Raw genomic sequence first — 16772 nt, 5'->3', positions numbered from 1 at the left:
TGATTTCTCAGACCCTCAAAGATAGGAGGTCTTGGAATATATACCCAGCACTGAAAAAAAAAAAAAAATGGATCCCAAACAAGAATACTATACCCAGCAAAATTAAGCTTCAGAGTTGATGATGAAAAAAAAACCTTTCGCGATAAATGAAAGTTAAAAGAATTTACAACTACAACGCCTGTAACATAAAACATACTCAATAAAATATTTCATGAAGAAGAAATGAAAAATAAGTGAAAACAAGAAAGGGAGAAACTAAACTGGAAGAATGGTCAATCAAAGGAGAAATTAATTCAAATTAAAAATCAGAAATAACTCAAGCAGACAGACAATAAAAATTATCTCTCAATAATACCACTGAAAGTAAGAGCCTAAACTCATCCACCAAAAGACAGAGACTGGCAGACTAGATTAAAAAACAAGAACCAACAATATGCTATCTTTAAGAGGCTATAACTCACAGACAAAAACATCCACAGACTGAAGGTAAAAGGTTGAAAGAAACATATCCTTCATATGGAGTGTGTACACAAAGAGGGGTTTCTATCCTCATATGAGATAAGGTGGACTTCAATCCAAAGTTTATTAAATTGATAAAAGGCATTTCATACTGCTTAAGGGAATTATACATCAAAAAGACATAGTAGTAATAAATATTTATGTCCCAAACAATGGAGCATCTACATACAAACAAACCCTTCTCAATTTCAAGAATCAACTAGACTGCAACAAAATAATTCTGGGTGACTTTACCATGCCTCTCTCATCACTGGAAAGATCCTCCAAACAAAAACTAAATAAAAAAAGCTACAGAACTAAATAAACTAAAAAACACATAATAATTTAAATTTAATAGACATATACAGACCATTTCATCCATCAATGACCAAATACACTTTCTTCTCAGAAGCACATGGATTCTTCTCTAAAATATATCATATTTTAGGCCACAAAGCAACTCTTAGCAAATACAAAAAAAAGGTAATACCTTATATTTTATCAGATCATAATGGAATGAAATTAGAAATCAATGATGAAATAAAAAATACAAGCTACGCTAACACCTAGAGACTAAATAATATGCTATTGAATGACCAATGGTTAGCTGAAGAAATCAGGGATGAAATAAAAAAAGCACTGAGAGGTAAATGAGAATAGCAATACAACATATCAAAATCTCTGAGACACTATGCAGGTGGTTCTAAAAGGAAAGTTTATTGCATTGAGCTCACTCATTAAAAAAAAAATAGAAAGTAACCAAATAATAACTTAACATTACATCTCAAAGCCTTAGAAAAGACCAAATCAACAACAAAAGCAGTAGAAGACAGGAAATAATTAAAAATCAGAGCTGAAATCAAAGAAATTGAAACAAAAAATACTCAAAAAATTAATGAAAAAAGTTGGTTCTTTGAAAAAATAAAATCAACAAACCACACTTACAAAAAGAGAAAAAAATGCAAAATTACTAAAATTCACAATGAAAATAATCATGATGGATGCTACTGAAAATCTATACTCCAACAAAATAGAAAATAATGAAGACATCAACAAATTCTGAGATGTACAATCTATCCAAATTGAATCAGGAGGACATAGAAAATTTAGACAGATCAATTTCAAGCAATGAAGTTGAACTTACCATGAAAAGCCTACCAAGAAAGAAAAGCTCAGGACCAGACAGATTCTCAGCCAAGTTCTATGAAACCTTCGGAGAAGAACTTACACCAATACTCCTCAAAATTTTCCATGAAAAAGAAAAGGAGAGAACCCTTTCAAACTCATTCTATGAAGCTAGTGTCACCTTGATGCCAAAATCAAAGACACATTAAGGAAGAAATTTCAGACCAATATCCGTGATGAAAACAGATGTAAAAATTCTTAATACTGGCAAATTACATTACAAAAACATATTAAAAAGATAGTGCACCATGATCTAGTGGGGTTCATCCCAGGGATGCAAACTTGGTTTGACATACAGATATCAATAAACATAATTCAACACATCAACAGACTTAAAGACAAGAATCACATAATTATTTCAATAGATGCAGAAAAAGCATTTGACAAAGATAAAGCACTCCTTCATGTTCAAAACACTAGAAAAACTAGGAATAGTAGGAACATACCTTAACATTGTGAAAGTTATATACATATGCTAAACCTAGGGCCAAAATAATTGTAAATGGAGAAAAATCGAACAAGACAGTGATACTCTTTTTCACCACTTCGATTCAACATAGTCCTTGAAACACTAGCCAGAGCAATTAGGCAAAAGACAGAAATTAAAGGGATGAGAATAGGAAAAGAATAGCTCAAAGTACCCATATTTGCCAATGGCATGATTCTATATTTAAAAGACCCAAAAAACTCCACCAGAAGCTTCTAGAACTCATCAAATTCAGCAGTGTACCAGGATATAAAATTAACACAACTGCATTCTTGTACACCAATGATGAATCAGCTGAAAGAGAAATTAGGAAAACTTCCCATTCACAATAGCCTCAACAAGATAAAAGAAAAACTTGGGAATCAATCTAACAAAACAGGTGAAAGACCTCTACAGAGAAAACTACAGAACACTAAAGAAAGAAATTGAAGAAGACCTCAGAAGATGAAAAGTTCTCCCATGTTCTTGGATATAGAAATAATATTGTGAAATGGCCATACTACCAAAAGTGCTATACAAATTTAATGCAATCCTATTAAAATGCTAAGATTTTCTTCATAGGAATAGAAAAAGCACTCATGAATTTCATTTGGAAAAATAAGAGGCCCAGAAGAGCCAAAGCAATCCTTAGGAATAAAAGTGAAGCAGGAGGCATCATAATTCCAGATATTAAATTATACTACAGGACTACAGTAACAAAACCAGCATGGTTTTGGCACAAAAGCAGGTATGAAGACCAATGCAACCAAACAGAAGACAGGTGAACCCACATACATATAGTTATCTCACACTAGATAAAGGCGTCATAAATATACATTGGAGAAAAGAGAGCCTCTTCAACAAATGGTGCAGGGAAAACTAGAAATCCATATGTAGTAGAATGAAATTGAACCCCTATCTCTCACTCTGCACAAAAACCAACTCCAAGTGGATAAAGGACCTACACATTAGACCAGAAACCCTGAGCCTACTAGAAGAAATTGTAGGCCCAAATCTCTATCCTGTCAGCTTAGGAACCAACTTCTTCAACAAGACTACTAAAGTGCAAGAAGGAAATGCAAGAATCAATAGATGGAATAGTATCAAAATAAAAAGCTTCTTCACAGCAAACAAAACAATGAAGAACATGAAAAGAAAACCTTTTCCACCTGTCCCTCAGATTATTAATCTCCAGGACACACAAAGAACTTAAGATACTTCACACACACAAAAAGAAATAACCCAACGATACATGGGTAAAGGAACTGAACAGGCACTTCACAGAAGAAATAAGAATGGTCAACAAATATATGAAAAAATATTCATCTCTAGCAATTAGAGAAATGCAAATTAAAACTATAGTGAGATTTTATCTCACTCCAATTAGAATGGCAATTATTAAGAATTCAGGTAACAATAAATGTTGGAAGGATGTAAGGAAAAAGGTTCACTCATATGTTACTATTGGGAATGCAAACTTGTTGAACCACTATGGAAAGGAGCATAGAGATTCCTCAGAAAACTTGGATAGAACCACCATTTGACCCAGTTATCCCACTCTTCCGTATATTCCCAAAGGATTTAACATTGGCACACTACAGTGACACAGCCACATCAATGTTTACAGTAGCTCAATTCATAATAGAATCAATGGAACCAATCAAGGTGCCCTTCTACAGATGAATGGATTAAGAAAATATAGTATGTATACACAATGGAATATTACTCATCCATGAAGAACGGAAATTATGGCATTGGCTGGTGAATTGATGGAACCAGATATTATCATGCTAAATGAAGTCAATCCAAAAAAACAAAGGCCAAATGTTTTGATATGTGGATGCTGACACACAGTATTCGGGGAGGAGATAAGAATAGAAGTTCACTGGATCAAACAAAGGGAAATGAAGGGAAGGGAGGAGAGATTTGGGGAATAGGAAAAACAGTACAATGAATCAGACATAACTTTCCAATGTACATATATAAATATACAATCAGTGCAACTTTATATCACATACAACCACAAAAATGGAATCCTAATAAGTTATACTCCACGTGTATTTCAAAATACAGTCTACTGTCATGTATATCTAAAAAGAACAACAACAACAAAAAGCCTATTCTAAAAGTATGATTTTTTTCATTTTTAGTTAATTATCTTATTCAAGCTCACCTAGCACGTGTGAGGCCCTGGGTTTAGTCTCCTAGTTTCACCTTGCTAGTAGGAATACTTGGGAGAATTTCACCAAAACATTCAGTTAAATATCATCAATTTAGCTATTTAGGATACTTACAAGATTGGCCATCACTATTGTATCAACCACAACAGGTTTATTTTTTGTGCCTAGGGTAAACTGCAGACCCCGAGGAGGTTGTTCGGTTGTTGCATCAAAACAATGTCCTTCAAGTAGTAGATATTCCAGTTCATATTCTGCTGTAACAGCTCCCTCAATCTGTGAAGGGAGCATATCATTGTTTTTGGTATTAGCAATCCTAATACAAATTTAATAATTTAATAATGTGATTGTTTTAATATTAGCCAATGTATTTCAGTAGGTCAATTAAGTTTGCATTTTCTACATGAGTAAACTGCTTAGCTAAATCAATTTCTTCAAGACAAAAACTTATGATGAATACTTTTTTCTAGTATATTGAATTTCCCCAATCTTATGACATATGCAGCAATATCACCAAGTGGAACAGATCCTGGGCATGGAGTGGCATTCTATAACTTGTAGTCAAAGGATCTTTTAAAATTAGATTTAGATGGGATAGTCTTTAAAGAAAAATCATCAGTTTGCTGTTGCTCTGGGGCACTCATTTCAAATTGGGCAAAAAGCCAATATAACATCTCTTAGGTTTCTTATAATTTTTTCCCTCAGTACTGGCGACAGAACCCAGGGTGTCTGACCTAAGTTAAATCCCCATAAGAAACAGGTTATTTCTCTTTTTGAGATGGGATATAAGTTGCCCACGCTGGCCTTGAATTTGCCATTCTTCTGCCTCACTCTCCCAGGTAGCTGGAATGATAGGTGTATATCAACACACCTGACAGTTTTCTTTTAATGAAAAAAAAGTTAAGATTAATCTTCCAATTTTGAAAGTAAAACAGTGGCAAGATAGAAAGCACCTACAGACTAAATATTTGTGTAAGCATAAACACATTGATTTTTCTTTTTTCCATAATTTATTTCCCAAGAAAGTGCCACTTGCATTTTCATTAAACATGGGTTTCTCAGAATGTGTCCCTGTCTTTCATAAAAATCTTATTTTTGAGACAGGATCTTACTATATTGCTCAGGATAGCCATGAGCAGTTTTCCTGCCTCTACCTCCCAAGGACCTGAGACTACAGGTGTGACCTACCATGCTCAGCCTTCACAAACATCTTTTTATATGGCTGTACATTCCAACTGTTTCCAGATTTTTTTTTGTATTACAAATATTATAATAGTTCAGGGATAAAGCTTTTCTCTAGTTCATATAAACATAACCAAATATGAAAATAAATCAATGGTAATTTTGACATTTTGGGAATTGTTACAATAATAAATGATATTATTAGTGTGATTTTATTTTAACATGAGGTTTTTGCATTATTTTTAGTCTATTTAGGATGGAATATTTAGAAATACTCTATGTTGTATAGATGTTTTTCCTTGAATTATCTCCCGAAATAGAGTATTTATGCATCACATTTAAGCCTGTCATAATTTTAGTGATTTAATAACTTCTTTGAAAACAATATTTGTTTCAAAACTTTAGATTTTAAAAGTTTTTAATTATTACTACTCTATTGACAAACTTCATATACTTAAACTGTATCCAGAATCCTTATAGCAATTTGCTTGAATGGAAATATTTCCACGGGAAAGACTTAGCATAAGAAAATGTTATTTAAGAAAGAGATTGTAGAGATAATCTAGTTCAACTCTCACATTATAGATAAGGAATCAGTTAACCAGTTTGACTAATTCTTTTTCAATTTATATTAATATGAAAATTTCTCAATCCTACAGGTTTACATAAGAGTTAATTCTGTTAACTTATTCAAACTACAATACCAAAATAACCAATTCCTTTTTTTTTTTTTGGTCTTATGATGTTTATTTAAGCAAGAGTGACTATTATAGTAATTATTCTATTAGTTCTTTTTAGTTATACATGACAGTAGAATCCATTTTGACAGATATATGCCATGCTTGTATAATTCTAATTAGGGCTCCATTCTTGTGGGTGGGCACGATGGTGGGCTTCATTTTCATATGTGTACATAGGAAAAGTATGTTAGATTTATTCTACTGTCTTTCCTATTCCTTTGTCTAATTATTGAACTTCTCTTCTTCCCCTCCCCTCCTTTATTGTGCTTTAGCTTCCACATATCAGTGAAAACATTCAACCTTTGTTTTTTTTTGGATTGGCTTATTTCACATAGCATGAGTCTCCAGATCCATCCATTTACTGACGAACGTCAAGGTCATTCTTCTTTGTAGTTGAGTAATATTCCATTGTGTATATGTAACACAATTTCTTTATCCATTCATCTGTTGATGGGCCAAGTTAAATCCCCATAAGAAATACGTTATTTCTCTTTTTGAGATGGGATATAAGTTGCCCTCTATAGCTAGCTGTTGTGAATTGTGCTGCTGTAGACATTGGTGTGGCTATGTCATTGTAGTACGACGATTTTAAATTCTTTGGATATTTGCCAAGGAATGGAATAACTGGTTCAAATAGTGGTTCCATTTCTAGTTTTTTGAGGCATCTCCATATTGCTTTCTAGTCACGAATTCCTTCTTAAAAGAGGTCTTTCAAGTGAATGTGTTTTTTTTTTTTTTTTTTTTTTTTTTTGGTGGTGCTGGGGATTGAACCCAGAGCCTTGTGCATGTGAGGCAAGCACTCTACAAACTGTGCTATATCCCCAGCCCTCAAGTGAGTAAGAGTGACTGTTCACTTTTAGCTTTCCTATAACCACTTCCTTCTTTAATTATGATATTGATACTGGTTGTGCAATAAAGTCTAGTTACAATCACATGAATGAAGTCCTACTAAGAGAATTTTTCTGGATCAATTTATTTTCCAGGCACTTATGCAATATTTGGAAACTGGATGTTGTATGGAATATTTGTGTAAGCTAGTGCATAAGACAAATCTCTGTTATTCTCATTCTTGCCAGAATGTACTTGACAACAATAATATCTGCAATTATTCTAGAAAAATGTAAGTATAGAAAAGAAGAGCTTGAAGAGGCAGTAAACCTTTATGGATGCTAGAATTTCTAATTCCCTTCTTTATATTCACCTAAAGTATGAAGATACAGGGAATTTTGGTTTATTTCACTCTTTTAACTTTAAAGACACTCACTACTCATTGAACAACTTCTAAAATAACAGCATGGGATTTGCCACTACAAGTGTTTAGCTAACTTCTGTTATTCCACAGCTGCTGAGACTCACCAGTAAGCTCCACTTTCTTTTCTAACTTTACTATTTCTCTGCTACAAACTTCAAACTTCTCCCTAACGTTTGGTTAGCATCTGAAGTTATTTTACCAATACATATTGTTGCACTCTCTTCACAAAGATTCCAACTGACTGTTAGGAGATCTGACTGATCAGGCTGGGATTGTGGCTCAGTGGTAGAACACTTGCCTAGCATGTGCAAGGCCTGGGATTTGATCCTCAGCACCACATAAAAATAAATAAAAATAAAGGTATTGTGTCCAACTACAACTAAAAAATAAATATTAAAAAATGAAAGAGACCTGACTGATCATGGAGAAAAACAGATATTTTTTGTCTTTTTTTTTCCTTGCAAAGTTCATTTCTGATCTTTTCCTCATAGATTTTATTATTTTTCCTAATCTTTTCTAATCTTTCTAGATTTGAAGGACTGATTTCAGATGCTGGCTATGACTCAGTTTTAGGTTATTTTTTGAGTGGATCAGAGTGGGGGTATTAGAGAGAATGTTACAGGACAATCATTAGAATCCCACAGAATCTACTCATGAAAAAAATCAAAAGAAATTTGCTTAAGGCACAAAGTAACAACTGAGAAGCATAATAAATATTATGAGCAATCTTAACTAAATCATCACAGCACCTGGAAACAGGTCTGAGGGAAGACAATGAGAAGAAAGCATTTCTCCTCAGTTTCGGAGTATCAACATTAGTTAAGCTGTCCTAAAAATTTTTCTGTGGTTTTGGAATCCCCTCATTCTGAATTCAATGTTTTGAATAATTTGGTGTATTTTAAAATATTCTTTTTATGTTATATATGAGTGACAATAGATGAGGAAGAGAAGTTTCAATATTTATTAAACTAAGGTCACGTTGGAGGTGACCTATGGTTTGGAATCAAGGTGTCCCCAAAAAGCTCATGTGTGAGACAATGCAGGAAGTTCAGAGTGAAATGATTGGGTTATGAGAGCCTTAACCTAGTCACAGCATTAATCCCCTGATAGGGATTAACTGGATGATAACTGTAGGCAGACAGGGTGTTGTTGGAGGAGGTGGGTCTTTGGGGCTGTGCCTATGGGGTATATATTTTGTCCTTGGAGAATGGAGCTCTCTCTGCTTTTTGGTTGCTATGTCCCCAGCTGCTTTCTTCTGCCACATCCTTTTGCCATAATGTTCCATCTCACCTTGGGTCCCGAGGAATAAAGTCAGCCATGCATGAACTGAAACCTCTGAGACTGTGAGCCCCAAATTAACTTTTCATCTTCCTTCCTGTCAGGTCTTTTGGTCATAGCAACACAAAGCTCACTAAAACAGATAGGAAGCAGGTGTAGCCAGCCTGCAATAAATTTTGTTTCCTGCTTTTTACCCTAATCTAGAAAGGACTGCTTTCTGTGGCTGTGAACCATGCATAACAAAAAGTTTTGAATGAGAATCCTTCCTGAAGTTAAAAACTAAACGTGAAGACAAAAATAGGTAATTCACAGTGTCCTCTTAAGTTGCTGTGCATTCATCTTAGCATAGTCTTTGTGTGCTAGTGGTATATGAGACAATTAAAAAGGTGAAGGCACCTAGGAACCTGGAAAATGAGAGAGGCTGAATTTGGAAGTTAAGAGACGTTAAAGAATAAGAGCTAGAAACACAAAGAATATGCTGGTGAGCATCTGTGTAGTACAATACTTCACTTGCCACAACTGTAATACTACTGAGAACTCATTCTATTCCTCTCTTTTTAGATGACTTTGCATTAATAACTTACATCTTTAAGGTGAATATTGTCAAGATCACAGTTGCTATGTACTGTTTCAACCAACCAGCTTTCTGGAGTAATCATGTTGAGGGTCAGAAGAGGTGATTCAGGGATGTCCAGGAATTTTGCCACTGGTCCAAGAGGGCTACCATTAGCACCTGACATCAGTTCTGGTTCCAGGACAAAACGGTAAAAGCTGTTAATAAAACATAAAATTACTGTGACCAAAATTGAAATTATTATTCTAAAATATTTTAAAATTTAAAATGACTTAATAAACAAAATCAAAGTCTTAAATCAAAAAGGTTAAATATGCCCTGTATATTAATATTTATAAAGAGTAGACAATTACTTTCAGTACTGTTATAAGACTATTACAGTATAATATATAATCTTATTTTCTCTTAATGAACATGATTTGAGTCTCTTTAAGATATACTGACTAATGCAATTTATAATCTAATTGGCTCACTGATCCTTCGTCACATTTGACCATGGTCTATTTTTTTGGCTATTAATTCTTAGCACTCCTAATAATATGAAGAGAAATGATACCCAAGAAACAAGTAAAATTCAAGAAGTAGTTTTGGTACCAATTTAAAACTTGAATTAAAAACAAACAGGACTGAGTTAAATGCAGCTGTTTAGTACAGCTTTTAGACATAGCTGCAGTTTCATTGTATTTTAGCATCATTATCACATACAATTAAGAATTAGTTACAGGTAAAGAATAGCTAAAGACTGCAATCAAGAGTGTCAGCTATGCTGTTGGATCGAGGATGTACTACTACTAGGCTTTGTCCCTGTTGTGCTGCAAGGAGGAGGGTTGCATTTCTTGCTTGTGGTTGGCTGGAGACTGCTCACAGGTTCTTATTACAAGGACATCTTCACAATGCTTCACAGAGAAACACGCAAGAAGAGCCAGAGAGAGAGAGAGAGACAGAGACACACACACACACACCATGAGCACACTAGCAAGACACAAGTCACAGTCTTACAAAGTACATAAGAAACACGCTATCATTTTTGCTATATTTTGTTCAGAAGAATCAGTCTAGCCCTCACTCCAGAAGAATCAATACAGCGTGAATCCAGGTGATGATGATCATTGGAAGCCATATCACAGAAGTAGGCCCATATTTAAAACAAAGAGAGATTAAGTGGAGACACAGGAAAGAGTACAGTTGTGAAATAAATGATACAAAACAAGTACTCAGTACATTTGTCAAATGCAGCAGAAATGCCAAGGAAGAAGTATCCCATGCATGCTGCAAACATTATTTTTTTTTGTGTGTGTGATTCAGTAAAAACAACTGCAGTGGCAAAGAAGTAGTTCAAAGCCGAACTGCAGTGGAAGTATGCTAATGACAGAAGAACAGAGAATATAACTATTCTTTGAAGAGTCTTAGATGAGAAAGAGGAAGAAAGAGGGGAAAATGGAGGGGAGATAGAAAAGCTGATCTGTATAGGTGAAAAAATTAAGGGAGCAAATTTTATAAAATTGAACAATTTTAAGGACTAAAGTAAAAGGTTAATAGGTTTAAAGATACAGAACAGAGTGAGTATGTGATACAACAAGGATCAAGAGCAAACAGGGGGGCTGGAGATGTGGCTCAAGTGGTAACGCACTCGCCTGGCATGCGCGGGGCGCTGGGTTCGATCCTCAGCACCACATAAAATAAAGATGTTGTGTCCACCAAAAACTGAAAAATAAATATTAAAAAATATTCTCTCTTCCTCTCTCCCCTCCTCTCTCTTAAAAAAAAAAAAAAAAAAAAAAAGAACAAACAGGGAACCGTGGAATAAAAACAGGGAGTGAATATTCACCTTAATGAAGGGGACAGATATAGCACTCCTCCCCTGCAACCCAGGAAGGCTGCGGAGGCACAGGAAGTACAGTAGGCAGCTGAGGGGATTCCTGCTCATTAGTGCTCTCACCTCTGAGAAGAATGAGATGGCATTTACTCAAAGGAAAGGACTGGGAATATACATGTAAGCCAGTTTGCTTGTCACATAATCCTAAGTAAAAGTCTGTTGAACTTGTAGTTTAAAAATGATACCTTAACTGTATGCTCTCTACTTAGTACTTTAGGTGTTACTTCACTTACAGAGGTCAAGTTCTTTCTTTTCCCCTCAACAGAATGTTTGTTTATAAAGCCAACATTCCATTCTTTATTATATGTCCAAAGCTTTATAGTGATACTTTGAAGAGGATCCTCATTCCTGTGAATAAAAATGCTACACTCATGGGATTAACAGACCTATCAATTAGAGGCTAAAAAATTTACAGCTTTTATTCAGAAACACAAAAGATAAATAAGAACAGAATGAGCTATAAAATCAAATGGGTGGGGGTGGGGGTGGAAATCAATGAATGAACCCTAAACTTTCATTTTCCACATCTTCTATTTTATTGCTTTTAAAGTAAAAACAAAAACAAACAAAAACAAACCCACACAACATACCATGATCAAAATGTCCACTCAAGACAAATACAATTATATGTATTATAACAAACACAATTTGACAGGTAAACAAGGGAATAACTCAATCCTGTTTATGCATTTATTTTTTGCTTAGAGTTATATAATTAAATGAAGGGAAAAGTACATTAGCAAGCTTTTCAAAGCTAGTTGAATAGTGCTTATCTTTTTTTCTGCTCAATGACATTTGAAGGATACTAAATATTCCAACTAGTAAGTGGCTTATAATGATAGTAATTCTGATTCAGAAAAATGAAGGATATATTTTTGTCCCTTCTTGAGAGACAGATTATTTCAACACAAAAGTATAAAGAATATTTGTGTATAATGAAAAACATTTCCTGAACCATTGATAAGATTATTCTAAACTACTTTCATCTTAACCCCCAAATAGTAAATGTAATGACATAAGAGATCATTTTGAAATTGAATCTGAAGAAATAAATAAAAAATGAATGAATTTACCTTACTTCCCACTGAAATTTTTTTAACCTTTTAATTTATTTATTTATATGCAGTGCTGAGGATCAAACCCAGTAACTCACACATGCTAGGCAAGCACTCAATCACTGAGCTACAACCTCAGTGCCCCGCTGAAATATTTCTAAATGGGTATTCCTAGATCAGATTTCTAAAAATATCTATGGATAAATATAAATCCATATAAATTCTGCAATAAGATAGAATATATTTATTGAGTTAGGTTACTTTACTTTTATATAAGTTTTATTTCATTAAGGGGAATAAATTGTCTGACTTTCTAATCCATATCAGTGAAGCATCTAAGGAAGAAAAAACAAAACAGGTCCAGTAAACATTAGCCTGCTTTTCTCTTTTTAGCATTTGCAAACCTTTCAAAATAAAATTATGTTCATTCTGACTCACCTCTCTATAGGGGCTTCTGAAAGCTTACCCCTGCAGTTCATCAACAGCTTTATCTTCATGTTTATAATCTTGCCAAGTACCTATTTAAAAAATTCCCATATTTTAAATAATATTAATAGCTAACATTTAATGAGTATGTACTATGTACCAGGCACTGTATTAACACTTTATTTATCTCATGTTATCCTCATAACACCTGTACATTTAACACTTACATTTGAGGAAGAGAGAAACTAAATACTTTGTTGAAGATCAGAGTAAGTCATGGCAGAGATAAGATTTGAACTCAACTGATTTCTTTACCCCAGGGTTAAGCCACTTGCCTTTTGTTTCAAGTAACTTTCTTTCACAGTATCTAAATTTTCTTAGTACTGAAAATAAGTAAAATAATTACTATAACTTTGACATGCAAACACCAATTAGTAACTTCAAAACATTGGCCAGGGTACCCTGATCCTTTTGGAATTTCACTCTACATTTTAAAAGATGTAGGAAGTTCTATACACACAAAATACTCTATTTTATTTCCCTAAAATAAGATAAAAATTATTTTAAAAATCCCATTTCTACATGAAGAAATAAAAGCACTGAAGACTTGAAAGCTCTTAGACAATGAAGAATAAGTGAAAAAGTGAAAAAAAAATACACACCAATAACCAGATGTATATAACAGAAAGGATACAGGTTTGATACTAAACTAGATCTATGGATTAAAGGATTTAAGAGCTTAATTTGAATTAACTCCCATTCTTTTCTTCCTAGATTAAATATGCTATTATCACCAACAATGTAAACTGGAGTATCATTTCACATTTTATATCTGTATAATTCTATATTTCTTATTCCTAAATTCTACCTTCACATAAAACATTTCAAATGTAAATAATCTTTATTTCTGAAAAAATGACCCATATTCCACAAGAATGTGGAATTTGTACACTAAAAAGCATAGTACTGGCTCCCATCCTTACAGATGACTACTGATGGCTGCTTTCTTAAGAATAATCTTTATAGTATATCTCAAGAGTAAAAATTTGCAGGTATACAAATGCTAAAACAACAGGGAAATCAGGGATTAAGTTTGCTCTATTCATATACTGAACAGTCTTTCCAAAATTGTCTACAATTTGAAATTTTGATAGTATACCAGTATTCATTAGGTATTATTCATCAGGTATTATTTAATATCTAATTACTTTTGCCTGTTCCCAAAAGCAAAGTGAACTATTTCCCAAAGTAGATTTTAAAAAGGTGTCTTTAAAAAAGGTATTGAGGGACTGGGGTTGTGGGGGCTCAGTGGTAGAGTGCTTGCCTCACATGTGTGAGGCACTGGGTTCAATTCTAAGCACCACATATAAATAAATGGATAAAATAAAGGTCCATCAACACTAAAAATATTTTTTTTTTTTTTAAAAAAAGGTATTGGGTGATTTCAAATAGAAGCCAGCCAAATTTTTGAGTATCACTAGAAAAACAGTTTTAAAATCTAACTAGCTTATTCAAATCCAGCTACTGAAGACTGCATCATAATCTGACTTTCTGAAATTCTCAGTGCAATGCTGAGCTATATCATGCCCTTTTGGAGATCAGTAGCTCCTAACATTCATTTCCCCTACTTTCTTAGTAAAAGAATCCTCAGTTTTATGCACGGTTTGTGGCCATACTTTCAGCCCACCCTGTCATTAAATGCAGTCAGATGACTAGCTACATTTTTGTCAGTGAGGAAAGATAGGACAGAATATGTCTTTGTGGTTGGGCCTTGTTTTCCCCTTCACATTGGCAACATATAGAGAGATTCTTAGGAGCCTGAAGTGACTTAGACCACTAGATAGAAGATGCTTCATGAGAATGGCTGAACACCTAGACAGTGATTGTGAAACTGCCTTTAGCAGTCCCGCGTACCTTCATGCGGACTGTTAAATGAGAGAAAACTTCATCTTGTTGAAAGTATTGTCATTTTGGCCTTTGTTACAGAAGCCAAACCTACTGAATATGATCTGGGAGCTGACTGGATAACATTACTTACTGCACTTTAAACTTCAAAAAGTTAAGCTTAAAAATCAGCTTCTCCCAAATGCATCCTGCACAACATGGGGATAACAACTGTGTTAGCTTGCTAAAACTGCCTTAATGAAATACCACAGACTAAGTGGTTTAAACAACAGAAATTTATTTTCTCACAGTTCTGGAGGCTGGGAAGTTCAGGTTAAAGTTCTGACTGATTTGGTTTCTGGTAAGAGGTCTCTTCTTGGTTTTGATGTGGCTATCATGTCACTATGCTGTGTGCTCAAGGAGGCAGAAGAAAGATCTTTCTTCCTCTTAAGGCCACCAATGTGACAGGGTAGTGTCCCATTACAATGATCTTGTTTAACTTCTCTTCTTAAAACTTGTATCTACACATATAGTCACACTAGAGAATAGGGCTTGAAACTGAAATAAATTTCATATATTGAAATATGAATTTGACTGAAAACACAATTCAATCTAGAGCAACATTTACTCTCCATTCTACTCTAACACCCTGTGCATGCCTCTATCATTTTATTTTCTATGCTAAATTTTGACAATCTATTAAAAGGGTGGATAATATAAAAAATTTAGAGCACAAATATTTGATTATACTTATAGACTTGAAAAGATAAATTTCAAATAAAAATATTTAGTCTATATTTTCTTACAGTCAATAACTGTGCCATCTTCTGTGCTTCTCTTGTCAAGGGATCAACAATAGCAATGACATCAAAGACCATATCATTCTCTTGAGGATTTATCTTTATAATGCTAGAAAAATGAAAAAACAAGATAAAAGACTTATACACTTTGCTAATCATGATCTTGGCTATATGTAGTTTTATGAATTGCTTTTTCATAAGCAATTTTTCATCAATTTTATGAAATTGATGAAAAATAGCTTATTTTCATTATATTAAAATGAGAGTGTCAGAGTCAGACAAAAACTCTTGCTGGATAATTATTGCTAGAAATTAGGGTTATAAATCAGACATCCTAATATTAATATGACTCTCTAACACATTGCTTACTTAAATTATCTTGTGAAAAACTGTCAAATTACTGTTATACCTGTAGCAGCCCTCAAAAAATTTGAGATGATTTATTATATTTTAAGTATGCATCTGTTTACTGTTGCTTTAAGTTTTCCCCCTAGAAGACTGCTAATTCTGTTAGGTTATAAGTCAGAATTCCTTAGTCTTCATCATCTAATTATCTGAGTCTTGAATCTGGGACTTAAATTTATGAGCAGAATCCTGAGCCCAATAGTGGATACTGATACTGACCCAAGAATGGAAGTAGAGTCTTTTTTTCCATGCAACATTAAGATGCTAATGCCACCTCTACCACATATTTAAGATCATGGATCTCTAAGAAACTACTGATAAATTTCATGCCATTAGCCAGGAGAAAAATGTCAAGTTTATTGGTGGCAACAATTATTAAAGTTTAGAGTGGGTGGGGGGCATAGAAATAACAATGAAAAACTGTTTAAGATATGTGGAATTCATCAGCTCTTTTAGATAATTGCATTTGTTATGATGCTGTCAATCTATTTATAAAACAGGTAAAATCTAGTTTAAGAATGTTGTTGAAAACACTGTTCATTATACAGTATCTTTGTCATGAAGACCCTTGGGAGAAATTTCTTTGTCCATCTTCTAATAGTCACATTCTACCTGAACAATGAGTTTGTTTTCATCTCATGAACTTTGGAAACCGTGTAAACTGGCAAGCTCAGAACTAAGTTGTAAGAGGTTTCATGTTGTATACTCCTGTACAACTGTTTGTTATTGCAAACTCCTGGCATGATGGAGTGATAGGTTAGGGTTGCTATTTTTGTTTTTGATGAAGATGTTAGAAGACCATAAAATCCATGTACTTTTCAAAACTTTTTCACTTTGTGATTTCAATTTACCTACACCTTTTCTTTTTAATTTTTTTTAAGTTGTAGATGGACAGCATGCTTTTATTTATTTTTATGTGGTGCTAAGGATTGAACCCAGTGCCTCACACACTGCTAGGCAAGCACTCTGCCACT

At 33.8% G+C, this 16772-nt stretch overlaps 1 protein-coding gene across 1 annotated transcript in view; it reads right to left on the bottom strand.

Annotated features, from left to right (window-relative positions):
- Uggt2 (UDP-glucose glycoprotein glucosyltransferase 2) overlaps positions 1-16772 on the bottom strand; it is a 166528-nt gene that overhangs the window by 45779 nt on the left and 103977 nt on the right. The window contains exons 25-28 of the mRNA XM_026399575.2: positions 15400-15502; positions 12722-12801; positions 9363-9549; positions 4444-4602 (exon numbers count right to left, since the gene is read on the bottom strand). Coding sequence (XP_026255360.2) covers positions 4444-4602; positions 9363-9549; positions 12722-12801; positions 15400-15502 — 529 coding nt within the window. The remainder of the gene's footprint in view (positions 1-4443; positions 4603-9362; positions 9550-12721; positions 12802-15399; positions 15503-16772) is intronic.

Source organism: Urocitellus parryii, chromosome 2 (genome assembly GCF_045843805.1).
Source record: "Urocitellus parryii isolate mUroPar1 chromosome 2, mUroPar1.hap1, whole genome shotgun sequence".
NCBI classification, from domain to species: Eukaryota; Metazoa; Chordata; class Mammalia; order Rodentia; family Sciuridae; genus Urocitellus; species Urocitellus parryii.
This window is presented reverse-complemented; position numbering and strand designations above follow the sequence as displayed.